This window comes from Mchenga conophoros, linkage group LG6 (genome assembly GCF_057382185.1).
Source record: "Mchenga conophoros isolate Kocher_MC1m ecotype Shallow Benthic linkage group LG6, M_conophoros_male_GT1.1, whole genome shotgun sequence".
NCBI lineage: Eukaryota > Metazoa > Chordata > Actinopteri > Cichliformes > Cichlidae > Mchenga > Mchenga conophoros.
The window spans coordinates 16,504,825-16,525,110 of record NC_140531.1 but is presented as its reverse complement, the minus strand read 5'-3'; the positions used below and the strand labels follow the sequence as shown (position 1 = coordinate 16,525,110).

Below are 20,286 nucleotides of genomic sequence, written 5' to 3'. Positions count from 1 at the left end.
TGGTATCACTGTTGCCTCTTACAAGGGAACATGGAAACCTTGAATCCATATTAGGCTTTTTAATGTAATCATATTTTTTACACTTAAAAGATCATGTTAGCTTCCAGGCTCATTGATATTTCCCCTCACTTTGCCACTGGTTTGCTCGACTAGATGTTTCAGTTAAAGTCAGTTAAACAAGCCAATATGATTGGCTTCCATTTGAGTATTTATGCACAATCGCTTTAGTCTTGTGCATAAATTGATCACACAGGCTGCTTGCTCATCCGGGACTTCCTTTAAAACAGAATCATTTATAGCAGAGTTGAGTTTAAATCGAGGCTGAGCCTAAAGAAGTAAAAGAATTTGAAGCCAGACAGTGAAGTAATGCTTCAAAATATCAGGAGCACCAATGGGTAAATCAAAGTGTGATAATCCAGTCCTGACCAATGCAAAGGAATGATCTTCAGCTGCTCCCTTATTTCCCAAGAGGTTACCACTGCGGATGGATCCACATATTTGATTTGGCACAAATTTTACGCTGGCTGCCCTTCCTGATGCAACCCTCCTGTTTATCCGGCACTAGGATTACACCAGCTTGCGACCCCTGAGGCTGGGTTCATGTCTCCTCCTGGTCTAGAACTGGGAATCTTTCATGTGTAAGGCAAATGTGGTAATCACTACACAACAGAGCATACACACAGTATATATATATATATTTTTAAAAATGCACAAAAAAGGTCTTTACAGTATAAACACAGATTTCCTTCTTAACAAAGCTGAGGTTTCAATAGTGAACAGATATTTGGGTGGAGCATCAATTTAATAAATCCACTTCATAAGCTCTCACCTCAAAAGCATGCCATATTGTAACTCTTTGAGGCCTGCATTTTTGGTACTTTGCCTCATCATGACCTTTTCTGGCACCATCAGTGTTGAACTGCAGCACCTGCTGTTGGTCGCAAAGGGTTAAAGTAGATAAAGCAGCTTGCACAATGATTAGTTTTGGAGAAAATCCTCAAACGGGGCCGAGATAATCTCTTTTTTAATATAACGGCACGTTTGCAGCCACATTTATATACAGCATAATAATATCACATGAGTGAACGGGCTCATATACATGCATGTTCACACACATGGATGCCCACATCTTAGCCCACCTACACTGTGACCTTATATTTGCTTAATGAGGAGCTTAGTGAGGTGTGTGTGTGTGCAGTCATTGTGTATGTGTGTTTGTGTTAGATACACCCCAGTGAGTACAGCATGAGTGCAGAACGCAGTAGTGCATAACTGTATACTGTACTGTAGTGCAGTCAAAATGTACAGAAAAACACCTGCTACATTTATCACAAATAACATTTAAGCAAACAAATTTGTTTTAAAAAAATCAGTTAATCTAGCTGCATTTTCACCATCTTAGTTTGACAATGTCTTATGTGACAGATTAAATATCTTGAGAACTAAGTAGTTTACTTTCTTCCCTTGAAAGCTGCTGGCGTCTCCTTTAAACGAGGGCTGTGATGTGATCAAAACCCTTTTTAAAAGCTTTAATGAAGCCTCGAGTCTCTTTGTCTTTTTGGAAACTTTGCACAATAAATCCATACCGACAGATGCGGTAATGAAGGTGTTCTCTGGTCACATATGCAATTTTCAATGCCTGAAATGCCGCTGTAGTTGTTAGCGTAGCTCTTAGCAATCCCATAATGCCTTGTTTGGCTGGAACATGGCCATCAGTGGCTGTGTTACAAACCTGCCAAGTAATTAAAAGGACTAACTGGACATCTGAGTTGCAACTCATTGCATGGAATAACAGCAGATTGACCTCATTCTCTATAGACCTGCACTTTCAGGGTAGTGAAAGCATAATGAATAAATCAGCATAGATGCAATGAATAATATGTACAATCTCCTTTACAGATATCTATAACATTGTAAGCTGTGTGCTCAGGGTGTGTTGAGCATTCATAGATATACATACCTATCATTCAGGCTATTTTTTAACTAAAACCTGGTTGTTCTGAAAACAGATGGTACGTTACAAAGCTGAAGCCAGACAAACATTACTACACAGGAAATAATCACTTCGATCGAACTGCTTTGAATTCTTGTTTAACTTCAGCAGTTATAGTTATGGGCTCGTTCTCCACCTCTTTGCACTCGCATTTTGAGCGTAGTTTGTTTTGCAAAAAAGAGACAAATCATACATCAATCAACATTAAATATGCATTTCACTGATAGCATTAGGATTAGTATTATCATTCCAGTTTGAATGCTGTTATCACAAACTCTACTGGGAAAGATAATGCATTGAAACATATCTGTGGCAGCACTCAAATGAACATGGCAACGACTGCTTCACTGAGTGTTTAAGAGAAACCCAAGCAAAAACAAAAATCTTTTTCATCTAGTGATCACAAAAAAATCATAAACAACCATAAAAGTTCAGGCAGGGAAATATAATACATGACTAAAATAGGGCAGCCATTATTTTTTATTTAAATCCTAATTGAATTGCATTGTGTTATCATTGTATTAAAAGCTTATGTTTGATTGCTCTTTTGCATCAGTGTGTGCGTGCTTTGTTCAGATGACAATGAGTGACGCTCGCATCTGTTGGACATTCGCTGTCAGGCTGCAGAATTACTTGCAGAAAGCTGACTTCAGCTGTGTCTGCTTGAGAACTTGATCAATAAGACACAAAGCAGTCTCGCTGCTAGCTGGCAACATGGTGGGCTGGTGGGGTGAATACGTGTGAGTAGTGATGCCTCTACCTCTCAGACTGTGTTTGGTGCATTACTGTTGTGTGTGTGTGTGTCCCTGTGTGCTACTGTGTGTGTTTGCTGCAGTGCCCCTGCTGAAGGGCGAACAGTAAGGCCCTGGTCAGCATGATGTAGACCTCCTGGGACGTCCTGGGGTTTTTGGATCAATACCTTTCCTCCTGCATCTCCCTGCATCACTGTTCTCATCCCTCCTCACCCCGTGGCTTGACTTTGGGCTATTTATGGTATCTCTATGGATTAACAAGACCCTAACGATCAATGGGCCAAACTTACTATCACTGTACTCCCCCTCCACTTCTCACTTTGTATCTCTGCTTGTGTCAGCTCCTTTTCTCTGGAAAACTTTTAGTCCTTATATTTTTCCCTTGTTGTCCTGAAATGTTCAGAGCCAAGAGAAGTGTAATCTCAGGACACTGTCACATTCACGCTGCCCCACAAATAGGAGCAAAAATGAAGGGAAAGTCTTTTTCCAATGCACATGCAAGGTGATGCAGACTGTGTTTGTACGAGGATTGTCACATTGTCCTTTTGCTGTTGAAGTAGCAGATTTAAGTCGATTGTTTGTTCAGTTTTTTTGTTTTTTCACTCTTCTGTGGCTCACTATGAACGCAGAGAACATGCTAGAGGAAAACTTTGTCACCCACAGCAATTTAGCGTCAGAAATAACAATTCTAATAGGACTATCCAGACCACATCTTTAAAAACGTGCTGGTGTAATTGTGCTGTTTTTGCGACTTTATGTGTCAAAGTCGCACCCAGATCAGCCTTTTCACATAGTATTAAACCTCTTTTTATATATGTTTTTAAATGGTTTTCCTTTCAACCAGGGATTAATCCAATCCAGACTCTCGTTATAAAATGCCCAGGGAAAAAATATATTTAAAGGGATAGCAGATTCTGTTTTGCATTCGCTCTTGCATAAATAACAGAGCTGCAAATACTCGAAAAATGACAGCGAGAAGTTTGATTAGTACCATTCATGACAAATGAAGAATGGATTTTCCTAAACAAATCTCTTTCCAAGCTGAACTGTGCACAAGCTGTGTGACATACTACCCTCATTAAAATACCAAAAACTGGTTGGTCATCTCTGTGGAGCTCAGCACGAACCCAGTAGCAACCACCACCTGTAGCTCAAAGTTAGAGTCAGACTTAGTGAATCATGAAAGATTAATTAAAGAAAGACTGAAAATAATTAATTTTTCAGACTTTCAGAAGTCTGATGCTTTTTGTTGCTGTAGACTACTTTGGACTATTGTGCGAACAAAGCCAGCTGCTGGTCATTTGCGGTGATCGTTGCTCTCTCTCGATTGTACAATGTGCATTTGGTAAATTATGTAATAAAAGCAGGGATTACCATGATGTTTAATAAATGCATATCTTCGCACATCTACTTCTTTTACTGTTTCAAGCTACCTCCACAGTTTATACTAAGGCAGCCTGATCAAATGCTGGCTCTTTCTGGTTTTAAAGGTGATTTTTTACATAATATATAAAAATAAACACATTGCTTCACATCCAGCTCTAATTTAGATTGCTATCCTTCCAATCTAAGCAAAATATAAAACACCACTGAGCCAAACACACTCCCAGACTGCATCTGATGTTGTTATTCATAAATCTATGGACGCCGTGGTTTGCTCTTCTCTGTAACAATAGTGCCGAGTTGAGCACAATGGCACCCTGACCCCCTTTCCTTTAGCGGCAATCCCGATTAGCTAAATGACAATCTTCTCCCGTGCCATTGTTAGTGTATTAGTGTCTTGAATCCCTGTGGAGGCCAATAACTCAGCTCAGCTAATCACTCAGAGATGACTATCGTTCAGTTGTCCATTGTTACAAGCTAGCGGGGTAATTGTGTTTACGTGTGTGTCTATGTGTATGTGTGTGTGTTGGACTGAGGTGATGAAGAGACTGAGGAGGGAAGGTCTATTACAGTACGTGCAGTGCAGCTGTTTTTGCCACCGTGTAGCTTCTCAAAGGTATCAAGGTATCACTGCAGCTCGCCTGTAGACCTGACATTTGAAAAATCGAAGCAGCGTGCTCCCTGACAGTGATGTTGGACCAAAAGTTCTGTTTAAGTTTTTGATTTGTCCTTTTCATGTACAAACATAGATAAATGATGATTTTTTTAAGCATGCACATTTTTATCTGTTTTCAGGGTCACCCTGAAATGATTACACTTCATGTTTTCTCATTAATATATCAAAAAATGAAGCAAAAACAGCTTTTTGGACTGCTTTTTAATGTCAGCATCATCAACATCAACATACAACATCAACATCATCAACATCAACACCGGCGCTATAAGATGGCGCCGGTGAGGTCGGCTGCCGTCACGACTGCTCCGACCACTTTTTCTTTGTCTTTGTTTTTTAAGTTAGTTTTCAGCGTTTCTAAATCGGCAAAATCATCACCATTGGGTACATTAGGTATGACAGTGACACTCTTGTTTCTATTGGTATACAATGTACTCACAATTCGAAGTTTTTAACTCCGGATCCGAGCTGGCCGAGTGAGATCTCGAGGGAGAACAAAGGGAAGCGGCGGCGGCGGCCTAGAGGGAAGCGAGCCGGCGTCAGGAACAGGCTGAGAGCTCGTGCACACCGCACACCTCTGCCTAGCATCCTGCTCGCCAACGTCCAGTCACTGGAGAACAAGCTTGACGACCTCAGGGCCAGGATAAAGTTCCAGAGAGACATTCGGGACTGCAATCTCCTCTGCTTCACCGAGACATGGCTGAACCCAGCGGTGCCGGACCACGCCATCCAGCCGGCCGAGTTCTTCTCGGTTCACCGCATGGACAGGACACGGGACTCGGGGAAGTCAAGGGGAGGCGGCGTGTGTTTAATGGTGAACAACAACTGGTGCAACAGTGCGAACGTTGTTCCTCTCACACGCTCCTGCACACCAAATCTGGAACTACTGTCCATCATGTGTCGTCCTTTTTATCTACCTCGGGAATTTACATCGGTCATTGTAAGTGCCGTTTATATTCCACCACAAGCGGACACGGTCACCGCCTTATGCGAGCTGCATGAGGCACTCACACAGCACCAGACACAACACCGGGACGCTGCGCTTATTGTGACGGGGGACTTTAATAGCGCCAACCTCAAACGCGCAGCGCCGAACTTTTATCAACACATCACCTGCCCCACCAGGGGTGAAAGGACACTGGACCACTGCTACACTACGGTCAAGGACGGCTACAAGGCACAATCCCGCCCCCCGTTTGGCAAATCTGATCACGCCGCCATCTTCCTCATGCCAAAATACAAACAAAGGCTGAAACAGGAAGTTCCGGTTCAGAGGAAGGTCGCGCGCTGGACGGATCAATCGGTGGCCGCGTTACAGGACGCACTCGATGACGCAGACTGGGGCATGTTCAGAAACAGCTCCGACGATGACGTCAACGTGTTTACGGAAGCGGTTGTGGGATTCATCAGGAAACTAGCGGATGATACCGTGGAGACAAAGACTATCACAACGTTTCCCAACCAGAAGCCGTGGGTGGATAAAACCATCCGCGACGCTCTGAGATCCCGCACCGCTGCCTACAACACGGGACTCATGACGGGGGACATGGACCCGTACAAAGCCGCGTCATATAACGTGTGGAGGGCGGTGAAAGAGGCGAAGCAGCGCTACGGGAGGAGACTAGAGTCACAACTCCAACATAGTGACTCTAGGAGCCTGTGGCGGGGACTAAGGACAATAACGGACTATAAAGCACCAACAACCGGTATGACGAACGCGGCCGTGACTCTGGCAGACGAGCTGAACACTTTCTATGCTCGCTTCGAGGCTGCAGCTAAGGTCTCCAACAATGCTAGTGTTAGCGGCGCTAACGGCTGCAGACAGGAAGATACTGCCAGCACCGGAAACGTGCTCGTCATCCCCGAGCATGAAGTAAGGAGAGCCTTCAAGAGAGTGAACACCAGGAAAGCAGCAGGACCAGACGGCATCCCAGGTCATATCCTAAGAGACTGCGCATACCAGCTAGCTCCTGTGTTCACTGAGATATTCAACATCTCTTTATCTCAGTCGGTGATCCCCACATGCTTCAAAGAGTCCATCATTGTTCCTGTCCCGAAGAAACCCCACCCTGCTTCTCTCAATGACTATCGCCCTGTAGCCCTCACCTCAGTAGTGATGAAGTGCTTTGAACGCCTGGTCAGAGACTTCATCATTTCTTCACTACCAGACACACTGGACCCACTACAGTTCGCTTACCGTCCAAATCGTTCCACAGACGATGCCATCTCTCATCTCCTCCACACATCACTCACTCACTTGGACACTAGAAGGGGGAATTATGTTAAAATGCTCTTCATAGACTACAGCTCTGCATTTAACACCATAATTCCCTCCACACTCACCACCAAGCTGGAGCATCTGGGACTCAGCTCATCTATCTGTCAGTGGATCTCCAACTTCCTAACTGGCAGACCACAGGCAGTAAGGATGGGCGGACATGTCTCAGCCTCCACCACTCTCAGCACTGGAGCCCCCCAGGGGTGTGTTCTGAGCCCCCTGCTGTACTCTTTGTACACATATGACTGTGTGGCCACTACCAGCTCCACCACCATCATCAAGTTTGCTGACGACACCGTCGTGGTGGGCCTGATCTCTGATAACAATGAGACGGCCTACCTGAAGGAGATTAGGAATCTGGAGAACTGGTGCCAGAGGAACAACCTCCTTCTAAACGTCAGTAAGACAAAGGAGCTGATAGTGGACTTCAGCACTAAGCAGGAGAGGAACTACCAGACCCCCGTCATCAACGAGTGCCCAGTGGAGAGAGTGGACAGCTTCAAATACCTCGGAGTTCACATCACGCAGGACCTGTCATGGTCCTGTCACATCAACACCGTGGTGAAAAAGGCCCGACAGCGTCTCTACCACCTCAGACGCTTGAGAGACTTCCAACTGCCCTCCAAGGTGCTCAGGAACTTTTACTCGTGCACCATAGAGAGCATCCTGACGGGAAACATCTTAACCTGGTTCGGGAACAGCACCATGCAGGACAGACGAGCTCTACAGAGGGTTGTGCGGTCAGCTGAGCGCACCATCCGCTCCGAGCTCCCTGACCTGCACTCAATCTACAGCAGGCGGTGCTGGACCAAGGCCAGGAAGATCGTGAAGGACCTCAGCCATCCCAACAACAGACTGTTCTCTCTGTTGAGGTCAGGAAAGCGATTCCGCTCCCTGAAGACCAACACAGAGAGACTGAGGAGGAGCTTCTTCCCGCAGGCGATACGGTCTCTCAATCACACCACCACACAGTACTGACCCACACATATGGTTCTTACACACACACTGGACTTTCTGGACATTGTTTTTGCACAACACTGGTCACTATATTCTTCATTTCCGGTTAATACTTGTACAGCTGCTGTTATTGTGTATATATTTATTTATATTTAGATTTCTTCATACATTCTTATATAGTTCTATATTGTGTATTGTGTATTTTGTTGTACAGTTATTTTATTTTCAACTTTAATTTATATATTTATCTTTATCTTATTCTTCCCAGTTAAATTTACCCTTCATTCTAATTTGTGTTGTACAGTTATTTCATTTTTAACCTTAATTTATATTTTATTCCTTCCTAGTTAAATTTACCCTTTTTAATTTTTCATATATATTTCCTATCTTATTCATAGCCTTTTCCTTTTTTGTTTTCTTTAGGTCACGAGCAGTTGTCCAAGCATTTCACTACATATCGTACTGTGTATGACTGTGTACGTGACAAATAAAATTTGAATTTGAATTTGAATTTTGAATTTGAACATCAATCTGTTCTTCTCAGCAGGATGGTTGAAAGGAGAATGGATGGGGAGTGAAGGTGCACAGCCACATTCAGGTCCTTTTTTCAGAAATCCTGCATTTTATTCGTGGAGCTTTTAGAGATTTAGGAGTTTTTCTTGTGTTTTCTTGGCTAATATGTTGTGGTTGTCTTTTGTTGAAATGTAAACACCAAAATGAAGCGCTTGAAGCTTGAAGTTCCTAAGGAAGCAAAGACTGGAGCCGCTCCTTTTTTGCATTTAGAGGAACCCACTGAAGTGGTCTGAGCATCCGATCGGATGTTTCCACTTTCATTAAAAGTAACTGGTAGAAGATCACGAGGTAGCCCCAGAACAGGCTTGATAGATTATATCTCATTTGTCCAGGAAAAAGAGAGGATGTCAGTGGTGCAAGGGCAGGAGTAGAGAGAGTAAACAGCAGAGCAGTGAGTGTCCTGATTTCAGGCCACTGTAACAGCCACTGTTACCAGTGTTGAGGTTACTTAATTACTCCCTGGAGAAAGTAATTCATTACACTACTTGTTACATTACTTATACATTACTTCATAAGACAACCTGAAATGCATATAAACCATAGCCCCACATGCTAACACACCAATCTCTCAATGAGGACACACACTTTTTTTTTTACAGTGTTTAAATTTGAACATGAAGCGAAGTTTGAAACCAGAGCAAAGAGACTTCAAAGTAATTGCCACAGTGATTATACTGTAGAAACATGTACAGGTGTAAAGGAGGCTTTAAGCCTGACTGCCCTTCATTGTCTTTGTTACCTGTTCAAATTCAGACTCTGGCTGCTTGGCTGGGGTCAGCATGCACTCAACTTTAAGGCCATTCTTGATTCTTGACTAGTTTGTGTTAACGTGCTGTCTGTGCAGCTGCTTGTGGAGAGCTGATGTTATATTTGCAAGAAAAAGACACCTTTCATATGATTTTCTTTCCATTTGCCCGGCATGCAACTGAAGAACCTTTGTAATGAAAGTGATTATGTAATTGTAACTGTAATGTGATTACTGAATTTAGTGCAGCAATGTGTTACATTATTGTGTTACTGAAAAATGTAATGTGACACGATTAGACACGATTAACATGTTTACACCCAACACTGAAGATAGCTGTGTGTGTGTGTGTGTGTGTGTGTGTGTGTGTCTGTGTGTGTGTGTGTGTGTGTGTGTGTGTGTGTGTGTGTGTGTGTGTGTGTGTGTGTGTGTGTGTCTGTGTAGCAATACACAGCTGCTTTGATCTCTGAGTTTATATCAGATACAGATTTCTGTATATTAGAGCAGAGGATCTGGCAATTGATTGTATAGCTGTGCAGGAAGTTAGACAGTTGATTGCCAGAAGGTTAAATTAAGTCATCACCTCAAAAGTAATAGATGTCACTGAGTAATTTCCTGGTATGTGTGACATCTACCTTAGCAGCTGCCCAGACTGTAACAAAAGGATATTTGTATTTCCCTAATCCGAGAAACCACGACCACTGAACTGGAGGTTGTAATAGGTCAAATACTTTGAACATGAATCAGACTTCAGAACAAATAAATCCCTGCTGTAACAACCTTGAAATGTAAGTTCTTTCTGTTCCCATGTGTTAAATAAAAGTAGAACGAAACAAACATTTCCATTTCCACTCTCACAAACTGTTGTACATGTGGTGTTTGAAACACAATATTCCGTTTAACTTGTGATTAACTTTTATTTTTCATTATCCATTGTTTTTTTAGGGGTTTTTTATGCAGCCATATATGATAAATGCCACTACTTTGAGTAGTGGCATTTATCATATATGGCTGCACATTACAAAGACATTATATATTATATAACATGTACAAATTAAGGTTCAAGAATTTATAAACTACAGTGCTTCTGGAAAAACACCTCATACATATGAACCAGTCTCTGAGAAAATTATCTCACTGCTCACCACATTTATTACCTGCAGAAACATTTTTTCTTGTGAGTTTATGGGCTCAGTTACAAGTTTAGCATCTTTTTTAAATACAAAAGGAATTCATAAATCATGATCGTGATTGCAATAGTCTCACGTTGACCTGGTCGCGCAGGTGGCTGCTTGTACTTCATCTTGGTTAAATGGTAAATGGCCTGCATTTGTATAGCACTTTTATAGTCCATAGGACCCCAAAGCGCTTCACACTACATTCAGTCATTCACACACACATTCACTCACTGGCGATAGCAAGCTACATTGTAGCCACAGCTGCCCTGGGGCGCACTGACAGGGGCAAGGCTGCTGGACACAGGCGCCACCGGGCCCTCTGACCACCACCAGTAGGCAAACACGGGGTTAGTATCTTGCCCAAGGATATTTGGCATGCAGCCAGGATGCAGCCTGGGATTGAACCACCAACCTTCTGATTAGTGGCTGACCTGCTCTGCCACCTGAGCTACAGCCACCCTGGAGGTTCCTTACTGTTAAAAGGGAGTTCTTCCTCCCCACTGTTGCTCAGTGCTGCTCATAAAGGATCATCTGTTTCCTGGGTTCCTCTCACCAATATTGCCCTTACCTTCCGGTATAAACCACTTTAATGCAACTAGGGTTATGGTTTGTTGCTATATAGATATGACTGAAGTAAACTGAATTACAGCAGTGTAGACTCTGGGAAGGGGCAAACCTGTGATTGGTAGGTTGGTAAATGGCCTGCATTTGTATGGCGCTTTACACAGTCCCTAAGGACCCCAAAGCGCTTCACACTACATTCAGTCATTCACACACAGGCGATGGCAAGCTACATTGTAGCCACAGCTGCCCTGGGGCGCACTGACAGAGGCGAGGCTGCCGGACACTGGCGCCACCGGGCCCTCTGACCACCACCAGTAGGCAAACACGGGGTTAGTATCTTGCCCAAGGATATTTGGTATGCTGCCAGGAGGCAGCCTGGGATCGAACCACCGACCTTCAGATTAGTGGCTGACCTGCTCTGCCACCTGAGCTAAGTTACTACTGTCTATGTGTGCAGTGTCCCTCAGCCTCTCACTTGCGACGTGGTCACCGTCTCTCAAGTTGAGCCATCAAAACTGAAGTTCACAAACTTCAGAAACATTGTTTTGTTCTTAGTTAGATTGCTGTGCTGTTAAATTAGCCGGTACAACATCACACTCTTTGGCTCCTGTTGGTCTCAAACTGAAAAACACATTTGTTACACTTCAGCACATTGTGATTCTGGTCATGGTTTAGCTTTGGGTCTTTGTGTTTGAACTTTACAAGCATGCACTAAGATGGTCAACAGAAATGCAAGCATTTTCACTTTTTGATTAGATGATTAGATGAAACTTTATTAATCCCTCGGGTGGGTTCCTCCGGGAAATTCAGTTTCCAGTAGCAAAGCACCAAAAGAAGTTGCATGTTACAGATACATTAAGGGGAATGAGAGTAAGGATATAAGCATAAATACACCACATATACACATATACACATATATAGATACAGAATATACAATATGGATAAATAGGATTGCTCATTTGAGTGAGTATATTGCACAGTGATTATTGCACAGTCAAATATAAGAAAGAGACAAAAAACAAAAAACAAATATTGTAAATATTGCAAATATTGCAAATATTGCACCGTGTAGAAAAGCCCCTACAACTCAGTTGTTCCCGCCCTCCCTTGTCCCCCTGTTTCTCCTCCCTCTCCCCTCCAGTGAGGAGTTAAACAGTCTGATGGCGTGTGGGACAAAGGAGTTTTTAAGGAGTTTTTATAACAGTATTAGGATTTGATAATAACTGGAAAATGTTCTCTTACTTCCAGCTGTATTTTGGGGTGACATCGCATTAGATGAGGAAGACCTGCGCATGTTCCAGATTGACAGGACGATAGACCTGACACAACACACACACATGCACACACACTCTCGACAGGGGCACACGTCTGGTAAGTGGACTCACTCTAACTGTGACTGTCTTGTGTTTTCTTTGAAACTCTGTCATTACCCATCAGTTGCAGAGTAGAGTAGCTTGAAAAGGAAGGAAGTAAACAGGAGGTCACCTGAGGACAACAGGATCTGTCATTGTCTAATTTTTCTTTTCTTTTTTTTTGTTTGCCAGGTGGAATCGAGGAACATGAAACTCTGAAGAAGAGAGGGTCTTTATACCTTCTGCTAGAAAGAATACGTAGGTTTGGTTTTGGTAAGCAAACTAAAATTCATCCCATGCTGTTTTTCAAACTTCATGAAACCTGCTGAGTCTGCATGGTGGAGCTTAGGGACTTTATTTAACTTACTTTGTTAGTCATTAATGTTTATGGAACTGAATGACCTAGACAGCCTATTGGTTTTCTTTGCAAGCAAAATTTCTTTTCCCCTTGCAACTGCAACCAAGAAAAAAACAATAAAGACACAGTAAAGCATTTAAGATACATAAATTAGGCTACAGTCCCAGTGAGATAAACTTTTTTTCTTTCAATTCAATAGGAATCGTGGTGATATGCTGTGTCATGTGAAAGAATTTCCACAGGACATTATACAGTCCTGCAAACAACTAAGCACACCCCATGATTCCTTAGCTAGGAGAACCACCGTTAGCAGCAATAATTTGGAGTAATCATTATCTGTATGACTTTATCAGTCCTTCGCATTGTTGGGGAGGAATTTTGGCCCACTCTTCATAACAACGTCTCTTTCACTTCTTTGAGGTTCGTGGGCATTTTGCTTATGCAAGCTCTCTTAAGGTCCCGCCATAGCATTTCAATCGGGTTGAGGTCTGGACTTTGACAGCATCATTACAACGCCTTGATTCTTTTCTTTTTCAGTCATTCTTTTGTAGATTTCATGTGGTGCATGAGATCATTATCCTATTGCATGACCTAATTTGGGTCGAGCTTTAGCTGTCAAACAGATGGCCTCACATTTGACTCTAGAATACTTTTGTATACTGGAGTTCGTGGTCTACTAAGTGACTGCAAGGTGTCCAGGCTGTGTGGCTGCAAAACAAGCCCAAATCATCACTGCTCCATCACAGTGGTGACAGCTGCTGTGAGGTGTTTTTTGGTGATATGCTGTATTTGGTTTTCTCCAAATGTGGTGCTGTGCATTATGGGTAACCATCTTCATTTAAATTTCATCTGTGTAAAAGACATTGTTCTATAAGTTTTGGGGTTTCTCCTGGAGAGCCTTCTAAACAAGCCATACTTGTTCTCTTTCTAAGTGTAACTGTCATGAACTTTAACGTTTAACACTTTGGGGCCTGTAGAGTCTCAGATGTAGCTCTTGGGTTTTTTGCAGTCCAAGCGTTGTGGGGTCATCCAGGTTGTGGCACTTCGTTAGTACACAGCTGAATGCTCCAGACTGCCGAAAGTTCTGGTTTTATGGAGGTGCTCACACTTTCTCATGATCAGTTACTTGAGTGCATTTAATTAGCAGCACCTGGCTGCTATTTCAACCCTTAATTCCAATAGAAGCAGTAAGGCTGTACTACGTTTTTCACCCTCTGCTTCTGCAGTTTAGTTTTGCTTTGTGACACAGTGAAATATGTCATGTTTCACAGATTGCTGTGAAAGCTCTCTTTTTCACATGGCTGTAACTACACCATAAACTTTTATGAGGGCCCACTCATGAAAACCAAAGTCATACCACAAATCAGTGACAAGCTGATTTTTCTAGAAGAAGCACCAAATAATCACATCGTAGAAAGTAACAACCATGGTAGCTTGTTAGAAAAGTGCCTTTTCCTTCCAAGAATCCTCAGACAACTTGCTCATCTTTCTGGGATGATTTTAAATTGAAATTTCATCAAACCCTAAAAGCCTGTTTTGCTGTTTAGGCAAATGAAGTACTTCACAATGAGGAAATAGAGACACCAGAAGCAGATCTAGAGACTGAATCCATTACAAGTTTACTTGTTTTCAGTTCTTCCAAGTGTTGATAGACCTGACAAAGCTGCAACACAACCTCTGGTCTACACACTGATATCTGGCACCACTGAAAGTTTGCTATACTTTTATTTTTAGAACTTGACTCAATGTAAATGTAAAAAGCTGCATTGCATTAGCATAACTACATTATGTCTGTTTGAGTTTTATTACTGTGGGCCTTTAAAACAAACTGTGAAAGGTCAAATATAACAAGAAGCATCATTATCCAATACTGTGGAAGCACATTTATGACCTCATATTTATAACATTTATTAGGTTTGAACACAACACTTAATTGACTGTGACTTTTCCTCTCACCATTCTGTTAGATTATCTCCCCAAAAATGACAGCAAGGGAGCTGCCAGTCCAAAGAGCCAAAGTGGGAAAGCTGGGAAGAATGGAAAGTTTGTGAAAACTCGTATTCCTCGAGCAGCCACTTCCCGAGCTGAGAGGATATGGCCTGGAGGAGTCATTCCCTACGTCATAGGAGGAAACTTCACTGGTAAGCAACTCCGCTGGATGGCTGCCCGATCAGCAGTAAATCACACACTCATGAGTGATTGTGTAAAAGGAGGATGTAAAATTTGTGTGTTTCAGGCAGTCAGAGGGCCATGTTCAAGCAGGCCATGCGCCACTGGGAGAAACAGACATGCGTGACTTTCATTGAGAAGACAGATGAAGAAAGCTACATAGTCTTCACCTACAGACCCTGCGGGTTGGTTTGGAAATGTGTGTCTGTTTGTGATTGTGTGTGTACCTAGAGTTCACAAGTGACCTTGTCACACAGAGAGACGATGTGGTCACTCAACAATAGCTCTACTTTCCTTCCTGTCCTGCTCCTGTTTCCCCATCCCACCAATCACGGCGCTTGGCTTAAGTGTTTGTATGTTCGTGCAGTTTTTTTGTTCATATTCTGGAGAAGGGCATTGTTCTGTCGAGTGGCAGCACGGTGGGTCAGAGTGTGTTTGTACAGTGGTGACACTTCAACTGACTGGATGGGAGGTTGTAGGGTGCCTGAGATCAGGGCATTTATCGCTCTGAGACAGTGTTGTGCACATGGTTGAAAGAGTAGGATATCCAGCTCCAACTGTGACTTTACAGAGTTGGTGTAAAAATGACCTAGAAACAATTCTTATTTAACAAGTATTAATAATGTCAAAATGCAGAATTCTCACTCGTTCCAGCTTTTGCTTATATGACAAAGTGTTTTATAGATGCAAAATTGGAGCTTTTGACTTGGAGTAACAAAAATTTTAATTCATGTTTTTGAAACAAGGATTTTCACAATATATAGATTTTTTTTATCCAATGTTCTGCTAGCACCACAAAAGTTTACATTAAGAGACTGTGTAGTTATTACAGTATGTGTACATCGATTATTATTAGCGGTTATTGTGGTTAACAGAACAGACACATTCAAAAGTTAATATTCAAGACCAAATATCCAGTACCTGCTGGTTTCACCGCATCCTTGTCAGTGTTATTATAGTTCCATTTTCTTTTTTCTTTTATCCGTTTCTAACTGTTAAATGGGAGTTTTTCCTTCCCACTGTCACCAAGTATTATTAATAGGGAGTCGTCTGATTGTTTGGGTTTTCTCTCCATTAGTGCAGGGTCTTTACCAATATAAAGTACCTTGCAGTGACTGTTGTTGTGATTTGGTGCTGTATAAATACAATTTAATGTATTTTTTTGTCTTTGTTCAGTTAGAGTTAAACATATTTACATATTTGGGGCCTTTTTAGTTTTTATTGCAATACGAAAGAAACCAGTGCCTTTGCATTAGCCTTGGGTTACCTGCCCAACCCAGTGAGGTAAATCAACACCCACGTTTAATATAATTTATAGCGGCTTTTATTATTAAAATTGAACCAAGTTTTACAATCACAGCCTAGCTGGGTCACAGACACGACATCCCAAAAAATTTGACCAAATTTAAAAAGAAGATCATAACATTTTCTAAGACTTGCTTCTGACTGCTGAGTCATTTGAACTTTTAACACTTATTTGATCAATTATTTTGATGCATTGAGAAATGTAACCTTACCTCAACATTCAAGCTGTAGATGTGTAGAGTCAAATTTGATTTAAAAAAATAAATAAATAAATTTGGAATTCAGTTTAGGATTCTTTTAGTGTCTCTTGCAATATTTTTTTGTAGTTTTAATTTGGTTTCTCTTTTGGTTTGAGTTAGTTATAATACCCTTGTTGACTGTGGCAAAGTCACATCTTGAAACACTTTTTTTATGGCTGGAGAATTAAATACAATCACATGCTTGCTTGCAGACTCTCTGTCCTTTGGAAATTTTCTCGCAAACATGTTAACAGACTGTGGTATCAAACCTCGTAGACTAAAATGTGCCCATGGCATCATGAATCAAAAGCACTGAAGCACATTTAAAGGAAAAGTTAACGGGAGACAATAAACGTCTCCAATTTTAGAGCAATTGTAATTTATATGTGAAGTTTTTGGACAGTGTTTTTGTGTAAAGAAGGAATTTAACTTGTGGTTTTCTTTTTCTGAAATCGTGAAAGACATCTTTATAATTTTCCAATAAAGTGCTTAAAAAGAAATTGCATTTTTGATATCTCCAGCCGTGCAGCCACAAGCATCAAAAATACTTCAAACCATAATATTTGTTGCCTGATGAAGCTCAAAAAGTTATACATGGATGAGTCCAAATGAGGTTGCTTTTAAATGTAAAAACCAGCAGGTGAGGAAAATATCTATGTGTTAACTGGTGATGTCACTTGCTCGTGTTCTGTGATTGGTTGGCTGCATTAGGCACTTTAAGCTGACGTCTAAGTACCCTGCAGGTTGGATGTGCAGTGTGGATGTGTGTAAATCAGACAAACAAGGAAACATAAAATAAAAATGCACACATAACCACAGTACATGTACATCTGTTGTGTGTTTGTATGAATTTACTGACGGTTTCCCTCCACCCCTCCACCCCCCCACCCAAAAAAGCAGAGAGTGAGACTGTATCTACTCCAGTGACTCCTGATCCTTACCGTGCAATCAGCTCACTGGATAACTTTAATCAGATTTGTTAGCCTGGCACGAATGTCTCTGCTACCCAGCAAAAGAGAAGGAAAGCGTGTGTGTGTGTCTATGTGCATGCGTGCGTTCTGAACAGCGATATGTGAATTCTCACAGCGTTGGGTTATGAAACCGCAGCATTATCAGAGTGTTTTATGTACCTAAATCCTGCCGCTTTTCCTCTTGTGGATGTAGTGGAGGCCAGGAAATCCTGAAAAGATGTGTGTGCGCTTGTGTGTGTGTGTGTGTGCGTTTATTGTTACTTGAACATAACACTGCAGATTCTTATTTCCACTGCCAACTGTGTAGTAAATTACCTATCTCTCTGCTATCAACTTCCTACTAATCCTCATTAGGTGTTGTTCCTATGTGGGTCGTCGTGGAAACGGGCCCCAGGCCATCTCCATAGGAAAGAACTGTGACAAGTTTGGCATTGTGGTGCATGAACTGGGCCACGTCATTGGCTTCTGGCACGAACACACGCGGCCCGACCGTGACGATCACGTGACCATCATCCGGGATAACATCCAACCAGGTGAGACCTATTATTAGACACCTGTGGTCTCTGCTGGGATCACTCAGGTTGTTTCTAGACGCAGACAAACAGCAACGCTTCTAGACCGAGTGTGTGCGTTTCCAAATTCACACTCAGTCTAGAAGCTGAGTGAGTGTGAATGAGCCTTTTAATGACTGTGAAGTCACCTGGACCGCTCTCACCACAGTCTGTCACTTCTGCTCAAACACACCTCTCTGCACCACAGTGTAATCTGACAGGTGTGAAATCATATCACACAGCAGTATCTCAGACCTGACCCACGGCTTTATTTAGAAGCAAATCAGAGCTTTCACCAGTTTTGCTCTGCTGGACTTTAAGTATTTGAATAAAAGCCCCAAGATACCCTTTCTGTTCACATTTAGTCATTTTATTTTTTTTTATAGATGTGTTGCGCAGGCTGTTTGCTTTTGCACTTATGAAAGCAAACTAAGTAGTTACAGTCTGACTGTTGATCAAACTAAAACCTCCTCATGCTGCTACATCTGCATGTGTGCAAATATTTGTGCGTATGTGTGTGTTTGTACGGCGTGCGTGGAATTTCTGGTTCCCAGGCCAGGAATATAACTTCCTCAAGATGGAGCCAGGGGAGGTGAACTCTCTTGGGGAGCCATATGATTTTGATAGCATCATGCACTACGCCAGGAACACCTTCTCACGGTAAGCAGTGGTTTGAATTTCAAAGATTATGATATGCCAAGATTGATTTAGTTATTAACAGTAAAGTCTGGGCTTTTTCTGTGTTGTGCTGTTGTTGTTTTGTTTGGTTTTATTATATTAGCTCCAGTCTGTCTTTCCGTGCACAAACATCAGCTATGCATAAATTAAACACCTCACTTGTTGTGTTACTCACATAGTAACACAACAAGAAACACTGTGAACCAGCGTTGGTATAATTGCCAATTAACAATTTTTAGGTGTCCTACCCACATGTCAAAAGCTTCTTTCTCACATGATCGCTACATAACCTCAGGAGAATCAGGTTGGGACCCTGTCCAAAGTTGATCTTTTTCACATGCAGTACACAGCAGGAAGTAGTTCCCACTACCATAAATGCTCCTTTTGATTCAGGAGATGCTGCTGCTGGAGGCAGCAGGACACAGAGCTCTAGCTTTAAAACAACCTGATTGCACAATTCTTACATCTGTTCAGCTGGGCATCATACATTGCTTACACTAGGTAGCTGGCAGGCTAAAGCTCGTTTAATGTCCAGTCTGATTGCTGCGCAAGTTTATAATGTCAAATGAAGCTCAGAGGGGCGTCTAGAAAAGCGCATGAGTGAAAATGGCAAACTTTATTGTAACGCAAACTATTTTCACCTGTCATTACCATGTCATGTATTTCATACTGTTTGTTTTTGCTTTGCAACTTTTATGATTTTATGATTTACTTTGCATTTGAAGCATATTTGTGCCCTACTGAGCTGTGCTTGTGTTGACTTTGACAACTATAGCACATTTACTTCATCTGAAATCAGATGTGTTTACATGATGCAGTGAAGCTGATGGAAGCCTTTCAGAATTAAGAAATCTTTTCCAATTTTTTTATACATCTGCACCATTTAAAATGGTGAAAAAAGTTTGGATTTGGCAGCAGAAAGTGTCATGGGTTTACTTTACATTTTTTCCGACTGAGGATGCTTTTTAATCTGCGCCATACCCGCTTATATAAGCCCTCCCATTCCCCAGTCAGTTCCAATGCACATGTTAGAGAAAACACAAAACTGCAATGGTTGGGTGAAAATTGTTTGCTTGTCCATACTGTTAGATTGTTGTTTAATTTTACTGATGTGTTGCAATGACATGTTGTCTCTTTTCTCTTCGCTGAAGCGGGATGTTCCTCGACACCATCCTTCCATCCAGAGATGAAAATGGGGTCCGGCCTGCAATTGGTCAGCGGACCAGGCTCAGTAAAGGAGACATTGCACAGGCAAGAAAGCTGTATAGATGTCCAGGTACAGATGCTTTTACTTTCAGTCTGCAGTGTGTCTGTGCATGTTTGTGTGCGTCAGTGAATGTGAGTGCTGTCGTCATAGCGCGTACCTAAAAAAATTACTTCTGTTTATCTGCTTACGTCTTTGGCGTAAGACCGGCCCGGCCCTCCATTCTCCAGGGTCTGGACATGAAATTGAGTAACATGTTTTGTTTTTTCATGTGATGCTTCCCTCCATTTTTTCAGTGTCTTTTTCTCACACACACACATTTCAAGTGCACGCCCGTGCTTGTCTGGCGTTCCTCTGGTCCCC

General features: G+C 42.1%; 1 protein-coding gene across 4 annotated transcripts in view; it reads left to right on the top strand.

The window, feature by feature from the left end:
* Positions 1–20,286, top strand: part of tll1 (tolloid-like 1) — a 62,256-nt gene that overhangs the window by 13,461 nt on the left and 28,509 nt on the right. For all 4 annotated transcript variants that reach the window (XM_085276466.1, XM_085276467.1, XM_085276469.1 and 1 more), the window contains exons 3-9: positions 12,345–12,467; positions 12,641–12,721; positions 14,774–14,947; positions 15,043–15,160; positions 17,845–18,023; positions 18,596–18,701; positions 19,871–19,995. In XM_085276466.1, coding sequence (XP_085132592.1) covers positions 12,345–12,467; positions 12,641–12,721; positions 14,774–14,947; positions 15,043–15,160; positions 17,845–18,023; positions 18,596–18,701; positions 19,871–19,995 — 906 coding nt within the window. The remainder of the gene's footprint in view (positions 1–12,344; positions 12,468–12,640; positions 12,722–14,773; positions 14,948–15,042; positions 15,161–17,844; positions 18,024–18,595; positions 18,702–19,870; positions 19,996–20,286) is intronic.